The 21,300-nt window shown below is 33.8% G+C and overlaps 1 protein-coding gene across 4 annotated transcripts; it reads left to right on the forward strand.

The window, feature by feature from the left end:
* The first annotated feature begins 4,332 nt into the window (after positions 1–4,332).
* On the forward strand, positions 4,333–19,870 carry mxt (Eukaryotic translation initiation factor mextil). Of its 4 annotated transcripts, none has more exons than XM_018461998.1 (11): positions 4,333–4,494; positions 8,949–9,064; positions 9,500–9,640; positions 9,832–10,001; positions 10,444–10,636; positions 10,941–11,012; positions 12,282–12,342; positions 12,509–12,806; positions 15,685–15,961; positions 16,372–16,493; positions 18,495–19,870. In XM_018461998.1, the coding sequence occupies exons 2-11, from the start codon at positions 8,956–8,958 to the stop codon at positions 18,597–18,599; spliced, it is 1,548 nt and encodes a 515-aa protein (XP_018317500.1). In that variant the 5' UTR covers positions 4,333–4,494; positions 8,949–8,955; the 3' UTR covers positions 18,600–19,870. The 4 variants fall into 4 exon arrangements, with proteins under 4 accessions (XP_018317500.1, XP_018317517.1, XP_018317526.1 ...); XM_018462015.1 differs by having other exon boundaries at positions 10,447–10,636; XM_018462007.1 differs by lacking the exon at positions 4,333–4,494 and adding an exon at positions 7,654–8,053.
* The last annotated feature ends 1,430 nt before the right edge of the window (positions 19,871–21,300 follow it).

Consider the following 21,300-nt stretch of genomic DNA (forward strand, 5'->3'; position numbering starts at 1 on the left):
CTTTCCATTTAATGACACAAATCGACACAAGTCGACACAAGCATCGTTCTATCCTTCTTGATATTCAGAGAGTGACAAAGATAGAACGATACTTGTGTCGACTGTGTCTGCTAAAAGGAAAGCAACCATGATTACTGTAACCCCGGATCTACAATAGGTGTTTTAAGCCTTAAGTCGTAAGAAATTGACCAATTACAGTCGAATAACTAACTTAAGGCGGAATCCATAGATGTTCAAGATTCGAGAAGGCTTAAGCTAGTGAACCAATCGGAGAGCCGTATGTCCGGATCTACAATAGGTGTTTTAAGCCTTAAGTCGTAAGAAATTGACCAATTACAGTCGAATTCGAGGAGAACAATCGACTATGATTCGTCTATTTCTTATGGCTTAAAGCTTAAAACTCTATTGTAAATCCGGGATATTAGCATCTTAAGACATTGCTTGAGATTAAGGCTTGTCTTCATAGGCCGTGGTCCGATTCATGCTGACAACGCTCATGAGCATTATTTGTCTTCGTTCAACATTTGACAAACAACAAGAATGAAATGATTTTTAAGCGTTGTGAGCGTGAATCGGACCGCGACCATAATCAATTCTTATTTCAAGACTATTTTAAGGTCGGTATTCATAGTCAGTTCTTATATTCAAGCTGTCTTAAGTTCAGTCTTGAGATGTCACGAACCAATCAGAGGGCTGTATTAGCATCTTAAGACATTACTTAAGACGGTCTTGAAATAAGATCTGACTATGAATATCGGCCTATATAATGTCTTAAGACGCTAATGCGGCCCTCTGATTGATTCGTGATATTTTAAGACTATATTTAAGACGGTCTTGAATATAAGAATCAACTATGAATACCGACTTAAAATCGGACTATGGATTCCGGCCTTACTTAGGCCGGTATTCATAGTTCGTTCTTATTTCAAGACTGCCTTAAGTAATGTCTTAAGACGCTAATACAGTCCTCTGATTGGTTCGTGATATCTTAAGACTGCACTTAAGACAATCTTAAATATAAGAATCGACTATGAATACCAGCCTCTGACTGGTTTGTAACTTCTTAAGACCGTACTTAAAATGGTCTTGAATATAAGATCTGACCATGAATACCGGCCATAGTAGGATCTTATATTCAAGATCGTCTTCAGTACAGTCTTAAGAAGTCATGAACCAATCAAAGGACATTAGCGACTTAAGACATTATTTAAAACGGTCTTAAAATAAGAGCCGACTATGAATACTGGCCTTAGAGACTTTAATTGTAGACGTTAAATAACGCGCACAAGTTTTGGCGTATGACGTATGACTTATTACCGTCTCTTGGGCCAGTATTCATAGTCAGTTCTTATATTGAAGACCGTCTTAAGTTCTGCTTTGAGATATCACGAACCAATCAGAGGACCGCATTAGGCCGGAATCCATAGTCCGGTCTTAAGTTCGGATCTACAATAGGTGTTTTAAGACTTAAACCGTAAGAAATTGACCAATTACAGTCAAATCCGAGGGGAATAATCGACTGTGATTCGCCCATTTCTTATGACTTAAGGCTTAAAACCCTATTATAGATCCGTAATCTCAATGTCTTAAGATGCTAATACGGCTCTCTGATTGGTTCATGCACTAGCTTCAGGCCATCTCAAATCTTGAGCACCGTCTATGGATTCCGCCCTTAGTGTCTTAAGACATTATTTAAGACCGTCTTGAAATAAGAACCGACTATGAATACCGACACCTTGGAGACACAGCAATAAGTTGTACGTGAAAGTTTGTGCGTTACTTACGTCTACAACTTAAATCTAAGTAAGTGTTACGACAATTCTTGTGCTCAGACCCTTAAGTGGAACGCAGCCTATGAATACGAGCATTAACTCACTTTAATTCAACGGCAAGTTCCAGATTAAGAGCGCGTCGAGAACGCGAGCGCTTTGGTTGGTGCCAGAACAAGAATGCACAAGAATGAGAATGATGATAAAGATGAAGCCTTCCTCATGGTTCTCGGCGCGCGCACGATTGAGTAGCCAATTGGGCTTCGAGCTGGTGACATGTCGGGGCCACAGCCAATAAATTTAAGGATGTATACGATCAATCATTTGGGCTGCGTTCGGAAATATCACCCGAGTGTCCCCGCGTATCGTTTAATCCACGGTATAAACACAAGGGTATGCTCATGCGCATACGTTCATGGCCACGCCCTTAGAGCCTGGCTGCATTTCGTTATTCACTGTCAGTACTGGTAGCATTGCACATGTCGTTCCAATAAATGACTACATTTACACGGCACCCTTTTAATCGGGTTTAATAACATCCGTAGTTATGAAACTGGCCAATCACAGTCGTTCCATTCTTCCGAGAAACAGCTATGATTGGACAATTTCATAACTACTGATTATTAAACCCGATTAAGCGTGCCGTGTAGCAGAGGCCTATATCGCAGTAAACTTTCAATATACTTTTGCGTCTATATGACGTCATAAATTTTTGCGTTACTTTCTACTTCTATTATTGCGGCTGGCGAGGTCAAGCAATCGTAAAAAGATGGCGAAATCCGACGAAATCAAGAAAAAATGTGTTTTTTAAATGTCGAAACGATCAAAGTTATGACATATTAGTGAATAAAGAAGATACAAAAAAGCACGCAAAAATATGAATATAATTAATAGTTCCAAATTCTATCAAAATTTGAAAAATTATATATTTCTACACAGTAACGTATAATAAATTAACCTAACTTTTTTTTTTTTTTTTTTTTTCTACACAGTCCTACCAAATACTAAATTCGTTTCGTTACGCAACGTTGCAACGTCATAAAAGTACTATTAGTACTATTAGTAATTACGAAACGCTTCTGCAGTACTACTTTATGACGTCATATTGTCAGTACTGACAGTGAATAATGAAACGCAGTCTGTATCAAACGTACGGTCAGGGCCAAAAAGGTTGCAACACTTTTTTTTCAATGCAGCTTGTTCATCGAGCGATTGGTTCTTATTCATGAATCGGCAAATAAGACTCGCGCTTAATGATGACTGTACGTCATCATTAAACGCGAAATTCGAACGTATGCTTTCAAGCATGCCTGTCAATCCGAAAAATTTTCTGACTCCTTCCAATCCGACTCATTTTTTGTCTTATGATGGTAATTTCCGCATCTTTTAACTGCACAACGTAATTTGAATTTGAAATCGCTAGATTTCACTTTGCCCTATAGAATTTATTTGGCATGTGCTGCACATGTGTTGGCGACTATATAGCTGTGTTCCAAAATATACTGCCAGTACTGAAAATCTATAGTGCACGTAACGTAAACTATAGATTTTCAATATTGGCAGTAAATTTTGGAACACAATCCATATTTCATTGACACGAACCGCCGGATATAGCCGAGGCTGGCTGAATGTGACGTATGTTTGATACATGCGCAGTGGTCTACCACTGGACGAACATGCTTTAAATCATGATTTTATCCTTGTTATTTACCCAACGTTAAATAAGGATAAAACAATACACTCGGGTGATATTTCCGAACGCAGCCTTGCGCGGTAAGTGGTGAGGAGGGTACGCTAATGGGTGCATTCAATAGGTGCATTGGGATTCAGTACCATGACCGCTCACTGAGCACTCAATGAGCTCTTGTATCTGATTAGTCTATATTTTTAGTTCTAACGGAATATGCCAATAAGATGCAAGCGCTCATTGAGCGCTCAGTGAATGCACCCAATGGCTGCGTTCAGCAGAACGTTTGTTTTGCAACTGTTGTAAGTTTCCTTCGCGCTAATTGGATCATACTTTTAGATCTAGAAGAATGGTCCTATCTCAGCAGACAATCATAAAACGGTTGCAAAACTGTTGAGTCTATATCAATCAGCCATTAGTATCACGACCGCTCATTGATCTCTTTTACACCGAACACGCATATTAACTAGTAACTTTCTATTAAATTATTTTAATTTCAGCAATGTATTTAAAGAATGATGTACTAAATTAGTAGAATATGCATCAAAATGATTAATTAAATACACATATCATGTATATGTTTACACGTTTCGCCGAAATTAAGATAATTCAATAGAAAGTTACTAGTTAGTATCCGTATCAAGTGCACGATGTACATTATGTTAATTTTAATATAATTATATAATTATTAATACATAATTATATCAATTGTCTAGGATGACATTTTCATGACATTTTTGTGACATCCTCATTTTTCACAAGTTCACATAAAAATTTTCACTTTTCACAATTCACGCTAGGGGAAAAGTTTCATGATTGGTACCCTTTTCTCTCTGCCTACAGCCGCATCTAGTGACTTTCTCCCTCGCCCTCGTTGCCAACGTGATTGGCGGCACTGGCCGCCAATTCTCGGTAGTCGGCATATATCTTCGCGACGCACGTCGACGATCCGTCGTCTTCGCGATCCCAACCGGACGAACTGCGTGTCGTTGATCCGTTTGCGTACGGCCGACGACAGGGTGGTGAATCTCGCGAAAGGTACGTCCAAAGTACGACTCGTATCGCACGTCGTGGCTGTGTGATTCTTTCCTCTGAAACTCGCTGGTTTTTCGTCGTCTGCCTCTCGTCGCCGTCATCGCTTTTCCATCCGGGACACTTCCATATCCGGAATTCCGGCGAGAGTTTCCTCGCCGCGCGCGTCAAGTGCGATTACTCGCCCCCGCGCGCGCGCGCGCGTGCTCCATGGCTGCGTCACGTGTGTGTTTGTGTTCGAATGTGCGTGCTCGCGCGCGCGCATACATATACACAAAAGGCCAGAAATAATTTCTCCGTTTCTGATGTACTAATAGATCCGTTTGCCTACTTGCACGATGCACCGTCTGCACTCTGTCTGTCCATCTTCTTCTCCCACTGAGATGAGAATAATAATAATAATTGCATTTGCACCAAAATTCTAATGATTCTTATTTGTGAAGTCATAACTCTGTTGAATGTACATTCTTTTCCATTCTGACAAGTGAGATTCAACCTATAATTTGTACAAATTCGAGACCGTCTGCTTTATCGAGCAAGGCTTGGCAATTCACGTTAAAAGTGAGGTTATAAATCTGTGTTGTTGTACGATAACTTTGTCATCAAAGTAAGAAGAAAGTAGTGATTTCATTATCTGGATATAAAGTCTCACGTAACTTTAGAATTATGTTCATTTCTAGCTAATGTAGATTAACTTTAATCTTGATTTAATGTACTTTTTATCCCTCTCTAATTCTTAGAGCCAGAAAAAGATATAAAGTAAGTTAAACCAAGATTAAATTTATATTGGTAAAAATGGGCATAATGTAAATTAACTTTAATCTCGATTTAATTTACTCCATCAATTCAAATACAGGAGAATAAAAACTGTAGGGATTGTAACTGTAATAAGTTAAATTTATATGAAATAAATATTTATATGAAATAAAAATTAAAGTCCACAAATTGAAAAACATTGGGAACATTAGTATAAAGACGAAAAATATATGTTGCGACTAATTTCTAGCTATCATCAGCGTGTATTTCTAATAGTTGTAGTAAATATACTTGAATTACATTGATAGTTCTAATTCTTAGAAGAAATAATAAAAAGTAAATTAAGCCAAGATTAAAGTTAACTTGCATTGACAGAAATGGCCATCATGTCATCTATGTGAAAATGGAAAACAACTATATTATAATATGTATGTAATACAAAGTTCAAAATCAGGATGTAGAACGTCTTTTAGACAATTTTTGCAAAAATGTCTTTAGACATTTCATAAGATGTCTCATTCCCGAATTTTTTCTGGGTATGTAAAGTTTCCTCCTGGTTTCCTCCTGGAGAGAAAAGGAAGAAATATGAACTGGTGCAAAAGTTCAGCCAAAAAGGACAGGCCTTATGTGTTGTGTATTTACTTCATCCCGGGTGCAGAAGGTGCGAGGAAAGTACAGCCGGAATCGTAGGCTGCAATGTTATTGTCGGTATCTTCGTCCTCTTTCGTCTTCCCTCCTCCCACTCTGCGATGTCATCCCTTTCTCTCGCATTATCATCGCTCGCCTCTTTCCTCTTCCCCTCCTCGCGTCTCTTTTCATCATAGCATAACGCAACGCGGCTTCTCTTGCGTGGGAAAATATTTACGGAGAATGCCCGCCCCCACAAATCAACCTGTGTACTTTGCCGTTGCATCGCCGGTTTCTAATCTCTTTCTCTCCCCCCCCCTTCGCCTCTCCTTTTCCATCCGTTCTAGAAATGCGAGGTACAAAAAACGTGTCGATAATCCTTAAATATCGTATTACACGTACAATAAGAGTTGAAATTGATATACTTGATTAGAGTCGAGTTCAAGTTTTCAGCAAATTAATATTTAACGAGAATAGATACTTAAACGGTTCGAAAATTTGTGTTAAATTTTATTCACGTGTTTATTTCAAATGGTCCATTCAAATTTTTATATTAATTATATTCGAGAATATATTAGAAAAAAATACAAATATATAAAGAATGAACACAAAAAATTGTGTAATTCTGATGCAATTTGTCCCCAGCAAACTGGGGAATCATATTTTTTCAGTAAAATTAATATTTATGTGTTAAATTAACACATAAATATTTTATTCATTTATCTCAGAATTTACGTTTTAAAACATATTTTTATGTTTGTTTATTTATAAATTATGCTATTTTGACGTTAAGAAGTGTTGAATATCAATTTAATACAAAATATTTAAATAACATAATCACATTATTTGTAGACAAAAGGATTAAGTGCCGTCACTGATTATTCGTTGCGAAATATTTAAATCAAATGTAAATAAATGATTTGAATTTTTATTGTTAAATCATATAAATTGACGTGAACCATTTTGAATTTAACGAGCCTTTCAATATAGCAAATAATAAATAATAAATAATATTAATAATCACTATATAATCACATTATATTGAACTAATAATTGAATATGTTAAGAATTTAACGTGTAATTTAACAAGGATTTTAACAAGGAATCGACACAAAAGACTTCTTTTCCAGATGATGTTTTCTCTTTATAATAAATATTTTATGTATTTTAAATTTATTTCTGTGTCCTGACAATCGCGCGTATTTGTTGTTTTTGTACTTATTTGTTTATATGTCAAATGATTTATGCCCGTTTCCTCTGTAGATAAATTTTAATCTCAGTTCAACTTACTCTTCATCTTTTTTAATTCATAGAATTAGGGAAAAAAATAAATAAATTGAACCGAGATTAAAATTAATCTACATTAATTGAAACATTAAGTCTAGTATTAAATACAATATTTTTAATAGTATCGCATTAAATAGTAGATAACGTATCAATCTCGATTAACATGTATACGTATTATAATTTTATCAATTTAAAATGTTAAAATTATAATTAAGGCCCGAACTTACAAAAAGTCTTTATAGAAAATCTGAGAAATTTTCAAAGAAGTTATAAGATTATTCATAAATTCTGCGAAATTTTGAAATTTACGTAAAAATTCTAAAAAATTATATGCAAAATTGTAACAAAAACCAGAAATACTGTAGATTTTGTTTTCAATAATTTTAGCTAGCTGGAATATACATATATGCTGTATTATTTCCCACAATTATATACGTGGACGTATTATTTTTTAATAGATAGAGAAACGATTCGTCTGGATTTTTGTAACTCGATTAGCGCGACAAACGTGGCCGTGTTACACGGTGCGTCGCGCGGATGAAGTATATTTTTGGAGGACGAGGGTGGCAAGGGTGAAGAGGCCGGGATTCTACCACCGTTCCCTCACGCCGGCTCTCTGTTTTGCTACGCGATTCGTCCTCTGTTTGCGCGACGACGAGGGAACGTCGCCGTGGACGCCGCAAATTAAATTATTTCTGTCGCCGCGAAACGACCCAAGCAAGATAACAGCGATTCACCACCGTCAGCTTTTGTGTTTCGAAAGACTTTTACCTTACGAAAGAATCCGAATTTGGGGCAAATCGAGTGACGTTCTTTGTATTGCTTAAAATTGTTCCATATGAGAGAAGTGAGTTTCTCGAAAGGCAGTACAGCGCGAAACTTTCATTCAATCTCGGTATACTTTCTCTTTAGAATGTGTTCCTATGATTAACGCTATTATCGAGTACAATATTTTTAATAGTACCAAATAATATCATTTAAATTTTAACATGTACGCTCCAAGCCAAAAATTTAGAAACACTTTTTAAAAATTGGCATTTTTGGGGATTATTTATTCATAACAATGTCTTTTTAACAATAATTCTTTAAACCCAATAACTGCTATTAGATGTAAAGAATTATTGTTAAAAAACATGTTATGAATTTTTTAGTAAACAAAACATTAATTAAATATTTAAAAAAAATCAGTTTTTTCAAAAGTGTTTCTAAACTTTTGACTTAGAATACACGTACTATTTACTTATAAATATATTATTGTGATTTTCTTATACAGGAAATTTATACATAATTTTACCATAATTTAAAACGTTAAAATTATGTAAAATAAATTTCCTGTATGAGGAAATCACAATAATATATTTATAAAGCGATAAGATGTAATTTGTAAATAATTAGAATGTACTTATCAACAAACTTTTCAATTAACTTCGTTAATAGATACAAGGAAATCACAATAATATATTTATAAGTAAATGGTACGTATATTCTGGGTCAAAAATTTGGAAATACTTTTGAAAAAACTGATTTTTTAAAAATATTTAATTAAAGTTTTGCTTACTAAAAAATTCATAACATAGTTTTTAACAATAATTCTTTAAATCCAATTGTTTGCGAATTATATCTTATCGTTTTACAACTATATTAATTATTTATGCATTAAAACTGCGGAAGCTGATATAGACAATCTACTTACATTTACTTCATTCTTGGAGCCACAAAACTTCTATTTTAAGTTAAGATTATAATATTACTTGTACATTCGATTTTTGAATGTGTTGTCTTTGTTGCAGGATCACAATGGCTACCGCACAATTGAACAGAGCCAGAACCGTAAAGAAGCTCGAAAAACCACGGCCGCTTAAGCTTAACCAGCGCAACTCGACCGTCGATGGGCGGATCACGACTGGTAAATCTTATCATATTTATTCTCCCCTGAGCTAAACTTTTGCAGTCTCTTGTACAGGGTGATATCTTGGATAATGTTGACGTTGGCGATACAGTAACTTCCAAGCCTCATAACTCAAAGAGTACTTAATGAAAAATATTTTGTTACGGTGTTTTGGAGAGCTGTCAAGATAAGATACAAAAATATGCGATAAAAAATTGAGGTTTTCATTTAAAAAAATTGATGATCCGAACTATATAACTTTTGTTTGAAATGAATTTTTCAGTATCTACCATAGTTTTCGAGAAATCTTAATGTATTATTTAAAATGGGGCATCCTGTATAAAGGTGTAATCATTTTCTTATAAAACATCTTGTATGTTGATAAGCATTTATTCTTTCCTGTATTAGATGGTGACTCTCTTTGTGAACTCTTTGCTTCTTCTGACTTTTCAGTAGAGGATATAGTGTCCTTAATCGACAATGTTGCAATGCAACTGACCAATGGCTTCCATGACCGAACGCTGCAAATAAATGTAATCTCTATGTGTAGTCATCTGAAACTCTATGCCAATCAATTAGAAGCTATTTATAAAGGTAAAGGATTCTTTGAGCTCGAAACGTATCTTAAAAAGCTAGCTCAGTAGTAAATTGCCTATACAAATAGTAGTTCTTTCTTGCTGTTTTACGATAGATTTTTCATGGTAGATTGCAATTTGATAATAATTTTAATTCTACGTGCGTTTAAATAATAACAAATTTTGCAAGTAATTATTTTTTTATTCTAGATCAGCTGGACCGAGCCTTTGTGGCGATCAGAAATGGAAGCCAGGACGACAGATTAGATCTGACGACCAGGGTTCATCTGTTGGAACTCATCGAGCTGCGAGCAAAACAATGGCGTCACACCGATTCGATGGACGTATATTACATGCAGAAGTTGTCGCATTTAGACAATGTTAGTAAAACCGTGTACACTCGTGTAATTTTTCAAAATTATAATCGAGACATATGAAAGCGGAAATAAGAGTAGTGATCATATTTGATGAAAATAAAGGCTTCCAATTAACATTTTTTGGATATTTAAGTAAATTACATTCTTAACATTACATTACTAATTTGCTACAATAACGACATAATTAAAAAATTGTCATTTTTTTTAGTTGGTTGCAAAAAACTGAAACAAAGAAAAAAAAAAGAAAAACATTTTAAAGGAACATACTTTTTCCTCAGTTATATCAAAATTACATTTTAAAATCACACAGTATTATAAAATTTTAATGAATCAAAATATTCAAACTTCCTGGATTTTGAGTCTATATCAAAATATTAAAAAAAAATCTTGTATTAAATATATTTTTATTTAATATTAGATTAAATAATTTTGTTTTTTATTCTAGCAGATCGAAGCGATACCCGATACACCTACGAACTCTCTGTCGTCCCCGTTATTAACTTCACCCATCTCGGCACCGATCCTGGGACCCGGGGAAGTGATCAAGAATAGTGGAAAGTTCGCGAAGCCTACGCGTATACCGGGGAAAAATTATTGCAAAGACGAGGTTGTCATTCGCAACAGTGACTCAGGCAAAGGTAATTTCATTGTTTTTATTCTTGTTATATAAAATTTCCGTTAAATTAAATAGATATATTCGATTTTTGCACGGAATAAAATGCAGTCCGTACAATTTTGACAATCTTTTCGTTACATTACTTTATAATTGTTTACAATATTTTTAGTATGTCGCGATGTGATTAGTAGGGATTTGTATGTGAGATATGGAAACAATGATCTCATTTTTATGTAAAGTGAAACCAATCGGTTATATCAGACTTTTTAATGATTTTCCAATTATGTTGGCCGTTCTGTTGTTAAATAATTTACACGAAAATACAGTGATGGGAATAAAAGGGCGGCGGGTTCACATGATAGAAGAGCTCAGCCAGACGATCATCTCCTTTCAGCGAGGTAAAAAGCAATGAATGATCCGCCATGGCTTGTTATAGCATTTTGTGCTCATGCATCGCAAAAATAGTATTAATCGGTCGAACGAGGCTCTCTCTTATGCCACAAAAACACCTCTCTAATCTTCTCTCACACCATTGAGCATTGGAGTTTGACGCGGCAAACTTGTATTCGCTATTGTTTTTAAAATCTCATTTATATATATAAAAAAATATGTCTGTAATAAAAAATCGCAGCCAATATTTTTTTATCAGGTCACTTTTTGCATGATAAAGCTGTTTTGTCTAACCATTGTGATCAGGCCATTGAGTTAGTGTTTTAGTTTTTGCAACATGATCTACTAATTGAGAAGTGCAAGGCACGTCAGCTTTCTTTCACATAATTTAACGGAGAAATCGTGTTATATTTTGTAATAAAAATTGAACTTATTTTTTCTTTTTTTCTTTTTTTTGTTCTGTTAAAATCATATAGATGGGACGAAAAATTTTCTCTCTAATACATAATGTACCATTTATATCAATCGTTGTGGAATGTGTCTCTTTAACAGCCCCGATGAGTGAATCATATGAATGTTGCGCTCGCAGTTTTAAGGATGTATTACATGTATTTTTTAACAAATCATGAAAAAAATTACAGATTTTTTATATTGTATTTGAAAATATGGATAATGGATTAAAAGTTATTCCAATGAGAAGTAGACATGTTTTTAAAAAATAATTAAGCTAAAATGAGAAAATTTTTATCTAAATTATAAAATTTTATTGTTAAATATTGATTAAACTGTTTCATATGTATATAACATTCATTTTTATATGTAAACTAAATGTTCAATTCAAGTCACTTTTTGCAGAGACTATACATCTGATACATTCTTAAGAGCCGAGTAGAAAGATATTATATTACCAATTTATTAACGCCAGGTCGACAGATGGATTGTATATCGCGAATCCCACATGGAGGGGGAAGGTTGGCATTTAATTAATACTTTGACGTATTCGTTAATATTATCTAACTTAAACACGCAAGACGATTTTTTGGTCTGATATTTAAATGTGACTTTACATACGCTCAAGTATTTTTTTAAATACGTTGTATACCTTACTTCGCTTTGGTGATATCTTAACAGAATTTAATATCACATTGTTTAACATATTAACTGTGTCATTGGACTTGTAAAAGATGTTAACGATTACTACCACAAATTCTTTTTTTAAAAATGGATATCAATATTGACAAGACTGCGCCGCTGATACATTGTATCTTGGTTTGTAGTAAACCCTGGAGCTAAAGAACGACTTGTCCAAATCACGGGAACGTCCGAGGACAAGATTCAGTACGTTTAAATAATATATATATAATAAAGTAGGAGTTTTTTTACTAATAGAAATTAAATAATAAATGTATTTATTCCTAGATCTACTTAATTAACGGCATGTTTAACGAGTCACGTACGTAGCAACTTTTAATATCGCTCCCTTTTGTCTTTCCCTTTCTCTCAGTTATGCGAAGGACTTAATCAAAGATACGATACAACGAAATGCATCGCCAGTGAGACTGGAGCAGAGTACCGGCGGCGAGAAGGGAGCCATGGGAGGTTCCAGCTCTTCACTCAACAGTAGCGCGTCGGATGAGAGCAACCGGCTGCAACAACAGAATCAACAGCACAACTCTCGTTTGCGTTCGTCCCTCCTGCACAGTCTCTCTACCAACGACGCCAGCATAGGCGAATACAAGTACACCGTCACCGTCGGCAACCAGTCCCTCAAAATTACGGGCTGCAATCTCGACCTCGTCAGGGTAATAACAAAATCGCCCATGTCATTATGTGATTTAACTAATTTTATTCAGTTTATATATATATATATATATAAACTGAACGGAAAATCAATTGATGTCTAAATTTTAATATCTAATAAGGAAAAAGACTCATGTTCTTCTGATTTTGATGAGCTTATATGTTATTTTGTAGATGAAAGTAAAGGATATATATATTTTTTATACAACCGGTTTTTTTTTCGAAGCAAATGTAAAAAAAATATTTGAAATAAATGTTGAATGATTTTAAGAGTATTTAATAATGATAATTGAAAATTTTTGAAATATTTATTTTTTATAAATAAAATTTTTTTATTTAAACAAAACTGTTTGAATTATTATTATAAAGTACTCTTGAAACCCGTTCACCTTTTATTTCAATTTTTTTAATCTCATTTTTTATGATATTTGCTCTGAAAAAAATATCGATTTTTTTCTAAGAGATATTTTATACTCAAAAATGCATATGACATAAAAAATACATGTTTTTTTATTTTTATCTACAAAACAACATATTAAAAGTTCATCAAAATTGGAAGGTCCTTGGGGAACACTTGGGGAACACTTGGGGTCCTATATCTTGTGAATTTAGATATGGATGAATTAAATTAAGGATTAGATCTCTCTGGTGGGTATAAAAAAAATTCTCATTTTATAATATATATATATATATATATTTTTAAGAATTTGTATCATTTTTTATAATGATTTTTGAAAATTATCTCAAACTTCCTTGATGAAAAAAGTTCTTATAATATTTTTAAGAATTTTTGTGTCATATTTTAAATTTATGAAAGTTTCTGAAAAAATACTTTTACCTTTTACCAGATTTTATAAGTTTTCTTTAGAAATTATAAATTGAGAAATCTTAGAATATTTCATATACAAATATGAAGAATTTTAGAAGAATTATAGACTTCTGAAGTATTCTAATTTGTATTAAAAAAATCTAAAAAATATGGTCTAAAAGGTTTTTTAGATTAAATTAAAAAATCCTGTAATTTGTATAAAATTTTTGAAAAGTTCAATGACAAAAATTCTAAGAAAAATTTTCACCATTTTATCTTGATTATGATTATCAAGAACTTGGTTAGATGGCGTGAATGAATGCTTCATCTTTCTGGCGCAGACTGGGGTGGCTGGTGGACTTTGCACGTGTATAAAGATTATAGAGAAATAAATTGAACAAGTAGAGAGTAGAAAAGAGTGAACCATATAAATAGAAGAAGGTAGAAAGATAAGTATAGGAAAAGGAAGGCGTTAAGTAGAAAGGTAGAATTTTTATTTTTATGGAAAACAAAGATCGGGCGAGAAGAGAGGTTATGGCGTCGAAAAAGGCAGAAAACAGGGGTAGCCTAGGTGAGATAGGTCAGTTGATGCAGAATAGTAAACAAAAGAAATTAATTACACAGGAAAGAGACAGTAATAAAAAAATAATAGCTAAAGTGAAGGATAACGAAAATAGGGATGAACTGGAAAAATTTAAAAAAGATTTAACCCAACAAGTTAACAAAGAAATGGAAGTATTAAGAAAGGAACTGAAAGTATATAAAGAGTATGTAAGAATTAAAGACAGATTGTGGGAAGAAAGGATAAAAGAGATGGAAGAGAGAGTAGAAGAATTAGAAGAAAAAGTAGGAGAACTAGAAGGATGGGAAGAAAGATTAGAAAGTTCAGAAAAAAGTATAGACATATGTGTAATGAGTGAAGAAGAGAAAGATTCGAGTGTAAATGATGAAAATAGGAGCGAATATAATGACAGCAGAAGTAATTATAGTCGGAGAGTGAATGATCATGCAAGGTCCATATCGCAATATAGTGAGGATAGATTGAGTAACTGGGAAGTAAACAAATTAAAAAAGTTGCTTGTAGACGTGGAAGAAAGAAAAACAAGAAAATGCAATATAGTAATAAGAGGAATGTTATTTCCTGAAGACATAGAGAAAAACATAATTTGTAGGACACAGTGGATACAGGAGTTTATAAAAGAAAAGTTAGAGGTAGAATGTAAAGTGATAAGTAGTAGGAATAGTGGACCAGTAATAATAGCAAGGATTGGGAGCGTAGAGCAAAAGAATGAAATAATGCAGAATAAATACAAGTTAAAAGGACATAACATTTTTATTGAACATGATCTAAGTTGGGAGCAAAGGGAAATTCAGAGAAAGATTCTTAGGTGGGCAATAGAACAAAGAAATAAAGGGGAGGACATAATAGTGGGAATAGGAAAAGTGAAAGTTGGGGGAGTATGGAAATTATGGGAAAAAATAGAGGAGGAGGAGGATAAGCAAAACAATAAAGAGGAAGAAGTGGAAGTAAGTAAAGGTAAAGGAAAAAACAAAATTTTTATTAAGCTAAAAAGAGATTTATCTTAAGGTCCCTGTTCATTTATCACTACTTCAGATTACAACATCAGAAGCAAGAAAACAATAGTCTTGGAAATTATATTCGAATACAGAAATATTTTTCAATAAGACAACATTTGTAATAGACTTGCAAAATATACCGAAAATAATCTTATTTTGGGGAGAAATTAAACCTTATTTATTTCTGTATTATTAATATATTCATACAGCTAATTTTGTTTTTAGTTATGCATAATTCATTTGCAGATATATGGTTATTAATTAATTAACGAAGCAAAAGGAGAGTTTCGGTATATTTTATAAGTCGACTGTAAATGTTATTTTGTTTTGAAATGTATTTTCATGTATTTTCTCGCCTTGACGTCACAATTTGAGGTAACAATAAACGGGAGCCTTGATCAATATCTAATTTCATTTATTTCTATATGTTGTTTATTGCATATATTCTGTTTGCTTTTGTCTATGTGTGATTTCTGTGAACTGATGACTTGTAGACGGCAAAACTGGTGCTGGACGAACATTTCTTGGGCGATTCTGAGAACTTCACTAGCGGAATAGAATACTTCAATTACGAGGACGAACCTACCTTCACCGTAACTACCACCCCCACCTCCAATTTTCCCCGCACGCCGTTGTCACCGTTGGACAATGTGAACGCTCCTGTTTCTCTAGGCCGAGAGTTAAGTGTGGAAAGCGCCGCGACCTCCTCGGAGAGCGAAGAAACTTACAAGCCTCGCCCGATCTCTGAGGAGCTAGGCTCAACTCACCAAGGTACTCAAATATGAAACCGCAAAGTAACATCGTTATATTAAACATTAAAATATCACGGATAATTTATCACGATGAAAAAAACTCTGGAAAATCTCGTTTATCCATATATTATTCTTAATTTTATGGAAATAAAATTGATCGAATTTGTTTTAGAATAAACTTGGCCATATAATGTAAATTAATTATAATAAAGTAATAAATTTTAATTAACGTGATTGAAAAATAAAATGAAAATAAAGGACTCTTATTAACTAATAATAATATCAAGAAAATAGAAGGGCATTTAAGAGTCAAGTTTAAACAATTGATGTATATAATGTGAACCGTTTAAAATCTCTTATATGCCCTTCTATTTTCTTGATATTATTTTGAATCAATGCCTTCTAACTCTGTTCGTTCTATTTACTTAGTTCCAGAAGCGAGAGAACTTACGTACGAGTTTCTGCTGCTGTGCGCGGCGGGCCCGTATGCAAAGCGGCCCCCCGCCGACTGGGCGCGCATACAGAAGGAATGTCCCAATATAGTTCGTAAGGTACCGCTGTGCGACAGGAACGCCAATCATATACCGTGCAAAACCTTCCGTGTTACTCTTCCCTGCAACGCCGCAGTTTAATGTTCTTGTATACAACACGCATCATAATAATTCACTACATATGCATTAACGTTTCACCGAGAGAAAAGTCTGCGTTTCCGAGGATGCGGTGTGTCATGAGTGTGATTATTGCGGTATTAACCGCATGCATTCAGACGGGAGAAGAATGAAGAATAAGATCTGCTCCATTTAACAAATAATCACAGTTAGGTCTCCAATTTTACCTTTTTAAAAGAGAAAGAAAGCACTGTTTAGGAAGAAAGTAAGCAGAGACCGAACTGTATTTAATAATTAGTTAAAGGAGAGTTTAATGGAGATTATCATGGAATCTCTCTTAATATGATTTCACGAATTAAAAGACTTTAGAAGTTCCTTCACAATATGTGTAATTAGATATTAAATCTTATGCAATAATAGAGGAGACAATTTTTAAAAGTTACTCAAGACCAAAGAGATTGTAAGCGAGTTTCATGATATGTGATACATACATATTTTTCTTACGTTGTTTACGATTAGTTTCCTAAAAAGACTTCTGCGTGTTAAACTCGCGCGATTAATTGACTGATTGAATTCGTACAAATCGTCACGATTACGAAGTGTAATTAAAAAACATTTTGTGTTTAGCTCGAGAAGCTAATCAAGATTCGATTAGTTTGTTACATGCAACAGTGCGAAACAGTTATGAATATCCAGTATTTGACGTACAAAGTTTTATATATTCTTTGTATTGAAATTCGAGAGTCTACGTTCCTATATTTCTAATTTAAAGATATATACTGCGACATGTTTTTAAACTGTTTTTCCTATTATGTATATTGCTATATTGTGTTACTTGTTCATATTGTGAAAAACTTTATTTTTTATATTTTTGTTTCTCTCTCTCTCTCTCTCTCTCTCTCTCTCTCTCTCTCTCTCTTTCTTTCTTGTTCTGAGAACTTTGTTAAGAGATCATTATTTGAACATGAGATTGTTTTATTTAATCTTGTATACAAAGAGGCTAATAAGACTAGACTAATAAGACTAGTGTTGTGTGTTAAACTCACATACACGCTGTATTAATAAATGAGTATTGCAAAATCCGCTGAGTCTTGCTCTCTGCTCGTTTCTTTTGTAAACCGGATGAGCGCAGTTCACACGATGCTTTGTAACAATTGGTATACTTGTTTAATATGAGAATGATTCTCAGACGACGCGTGTCTTAAAGAAGTCATAAAGACATAAATTTTTTTGAGACACATATCTAAAAAATATCTAAAAAGCATTATAAAGTCATTTAGATATTGCATGTTGTTCGAGTTAATTGTTTAAATAATTATTTTGGACTTTTTAAGATTTTTTAAGAAATATTGTATATTGTTCTACAATTTATTTGAGATTATTAGTATACAGATTAGCTCAATATTTCCTTAAAAAAAGTAAGTACAAAAAAAATGGGATTCTCGATCAGTGAAGAAAAACTATTGTAACTTTCTGTTTCTCGCTGCTGGGATGTGAAAATCAGTCCAGATTAATTTAATAATTCATTTCTATCGATGTAGATTAATTTTAATTTCGATGTAACTTACTTTTCTAGTTCTAAGAATTAGAGATGATAAAGAGTAAATTAAACCATAAAATAATCTATTGATAGAAATTTGACATATTTTGATTGAGTGGCGAGAAAGAAAGGCGTACAAGCCAGTTTCCTAACATTCCAAAATACAATATTTTTATTATGTGTCGATCGCCAGAGTAGGAAGGCATCGTATAAACTACGCTTGCAAATGTGTGTAGACTTACGATAATCGCCTGCATGTACCCACATATAATTTAACACTTGGCTTTCCAACCGAATCGAAGCATGCTGCTTATAACAGGTAAGGTAAAGGGATTTGGTGCTTTCTTATTTGTCTCATCTTACTGCGAGGCTCATCCGAGAACTAATCCTCTCTCTCTTGACAGGCACCGATTCGCTGGTTCGAACCGGAGGCGTACAAAGCCAAGCTAGCAGCTGCTGGTCCCGTTGCAATATTGCCGATCGGCGAAGCGGAAACCGATCCCGAGTGAGGCCGGAGGTCAATTTGTCGCCTTCCTCCTATTATCCTCTCCCACCCTGGTGATGATAAGTTTTCAGAGAACACGTGTGTGTGTGCTGTAACGTCTTGTTGATCGTAAGAAATTTGAGAAACGAAGATTAAGAAGACAAGGAAAAGAAAATACTTTCTTCAAGGGAAAAAGAAGTCAAGCATACGTCGAAGAATTTCGTTGACAATATCTTGAGAAAAATAAAATGTCTTCATCGAGGAGATACATCTAAATAAGAATTGTCGGACGTGCGCTTTATGCAATCGATACGCTAGTCATTAGAGTGAAAAATGTTCTATTTATTCATAAAAATTATCGTATACGCAATCATTTTGCGATCAATTGTCTTTTCGATCGATTACACGTCGTTATGTCGATACTGTACAGCACGCACGCGAATTTGTATAACATTCTGTCGCGGGACAATGTCGACAAGTGCAAGAATGTTACGTTAGTGATTAATGACAAAAAAAAGAGATAAGATCGATTTGTTGAAACTACACATTGAAAGACAGCTGTTAACTTTCGTACGCGTTATAGATAGAATTATAGTAGCGTTAGAGACTGAGGAATTAGAATCGTGCATTCGAGAGAGGAGAGGAGCATCTTTTATAAGCGAGATTTCTATTATTTATAACGATTTTGTTATTCGCCTAATCGGGTCGAAAAGACGCGTTTTTCGACGGAAAGGATTAATTGTGAAAGACTAATATTTTATTTTAGAAGAGTACACGGAGGAGATCACGTTACAAGAACAAATCCTGCGCTTTTTGTAAGTAGCGATTCGGAGGGCGTCTCCCAAATCCAGAGATTTCAATCTCGCCGTGTAACGAACCGTGTTACGCGGCAGGAAGTGAAATCGTGATTTAGCATAGTCTAGTCTACCTATTTCAACGTAGGAATTACCATTCTTTTGGTATTTACTCTGCTGTGACGCAATAACCAAAAAATTAAAAAACGGAGGAAAGGGAATTAAATTTTTTCGAGAGTTTATATTTTATATACGCTAAACGAAAGCGTTCGTGTGCTATGTGCAGTATATATATATATATATACATATATATATCGTGAGGAGATTGTAGCCGATAGTTTTCTTGCTTTACTATTTTACTGTATAGCATGAGAGTGCCTCATTTTGATAAAACGTGAGATAATCGCAAAATTGTATAAGCGAGATTGTTGTCAAAGAATTCTTTGCATACGGAATTTTATCTTCTATTTTAACGGATTTAAGATTTTCATCTTTGTAACGTTGAAAATCGTCGGGATCCTCTTCTCGCGGTGACTGAAGTTTTGATTCAGAAATTGAGAAATTCAATACGCTTGCCTAATGTATGATTTATCAGACGAAAGATTTCGATACTGCCGGAAGATCCAAAAATATAGCCAATTTTCTCCCTACGATATTGTTAATGTCTAATAAATTTTCGGTTACCCACGTGACTTTCTTCGCGCGTCGTAGAACTGCACACTGTTCAGGACACTTACGTTCGTTTTTAAGTTTTTACACAATTTAATATTTATTACGGATTTACACTCTATTTACTTTGAGAGATTAAATATTGCGTATATATAAGCAATTATACATAAATAAATGTATTTATGTATTAATAATTACGTTTAAGTACAATTTATAATTGATATATAAATTATAAATTTTCTTTAATATATAATTATATATAAATTCATTTTTTATATATAATTGTATATATATATATATAATTTATTTTTATCATTTCTAACTAACTGCGCAGTAATATATAATAGTACTATAATATATTATTGTACTTTGTCGTTTATAATAATAAATCAGCAAAGTCAGAAACACGTATCACGTTAGTAATTGTCTTTTCTTTGCCCTCTCGGATATAATGGAGAGGGAATATCCTGTACACGAAAACTGGATGCATAATAATGAAGTCGACTGCGTCGATCTGGCACTAACTTTTTATTATTCCAATAATAATAATAATATATATCGAAAAGTGAGATAATCACTGAAACATACACATTATGTATCTCCCGCCGATCACGCGGGCTCAGAAAATTGTACTAGATATCAATTGCACTCCTACTCGAGTCTCTCCTTGTAAAAGTTAAAAATCTTAGCAGTGCTCGCCAAAGGCCCGCGCTCGCCGAGATTGCGTTTTCTTTTCTCCCTTTTTTTTTCTTCCCCTTTCTCGTTACACGATTCATTTACATTGCTATTATTCGTATTGCGAGTGATTACGAGCGGCCTATCGTATCTTTTTTTTTTACTCGTGAAAACGTACACATTATCGTATTATCAATACTTCGTAGTCCAGTCTAAAATCAATCTCGGCTATGATCTAGATAGAGCGTGTATACAACTGATTCTTCCCTTCACAATTATCAATATAATATCGTAGTCCTGCTGTCGCTAGTTATCCAGTGTATTGCGTGTGTATGAGTGAACAATATACGCCTATTACACAATAAATAACAATTCTCGTTTAACTCGATAACTGATAATGCTACTTCTACAAAAATCAACGCGATGTGTGCAAACATAACGGGAGGATTAAAACGAGAGATTTTTTCTGATATTTTTTCCATTTTTTTTATGTACTATGAGATTTGTTCACGAAAAAATGATGTATTAACAGCATGATTTAATTGGAAATAATCTGGTAAAAATGCATCACAAATTCTTCAGAATTTC

The sequence above is a fragment of the Mycetomoellerius zeteki genome, unplaced genomic scaffold (assembly GCF_001594055.1).
Source record: "Mycetomoellerius zeteki isolate Tzet28-1 unplaced genomic scaffold, Tzet1.0 scaffold101, whole genome shotgun sequence".
Taxonomy (NCBI): Eukaryota; Metazoa; Arthropoda; class Insecta; order Hymenoptera; family Formicidae; genus Mycetomoellerius; species Mycetomoellerius zeteki.

Bases quoted from the DNA above. Each gene is read 5' to 3' on its own strand.
- mxt (XM_018461998.1), top strand. From the start codon at position 8,956: ATGGCTACCGCACAATTGAACAGAGCCAGAACCGTAAAGAAGCTCGAA. The intron at 9,065-9,499 runs GTAAATCTTATC...CTGACTTTTCAG, and splicing joins CGATGGGCGGATCACGACTG to TAGAGGATATAGTGTCCTTA. The intron at 12,807-15,684 runs GTAATAACAAAA...GATGACTTGTAG, and splicing joins GCAATCTCGACCTCGTCAGG to ACGGCAAAACTGGTGCTGGA.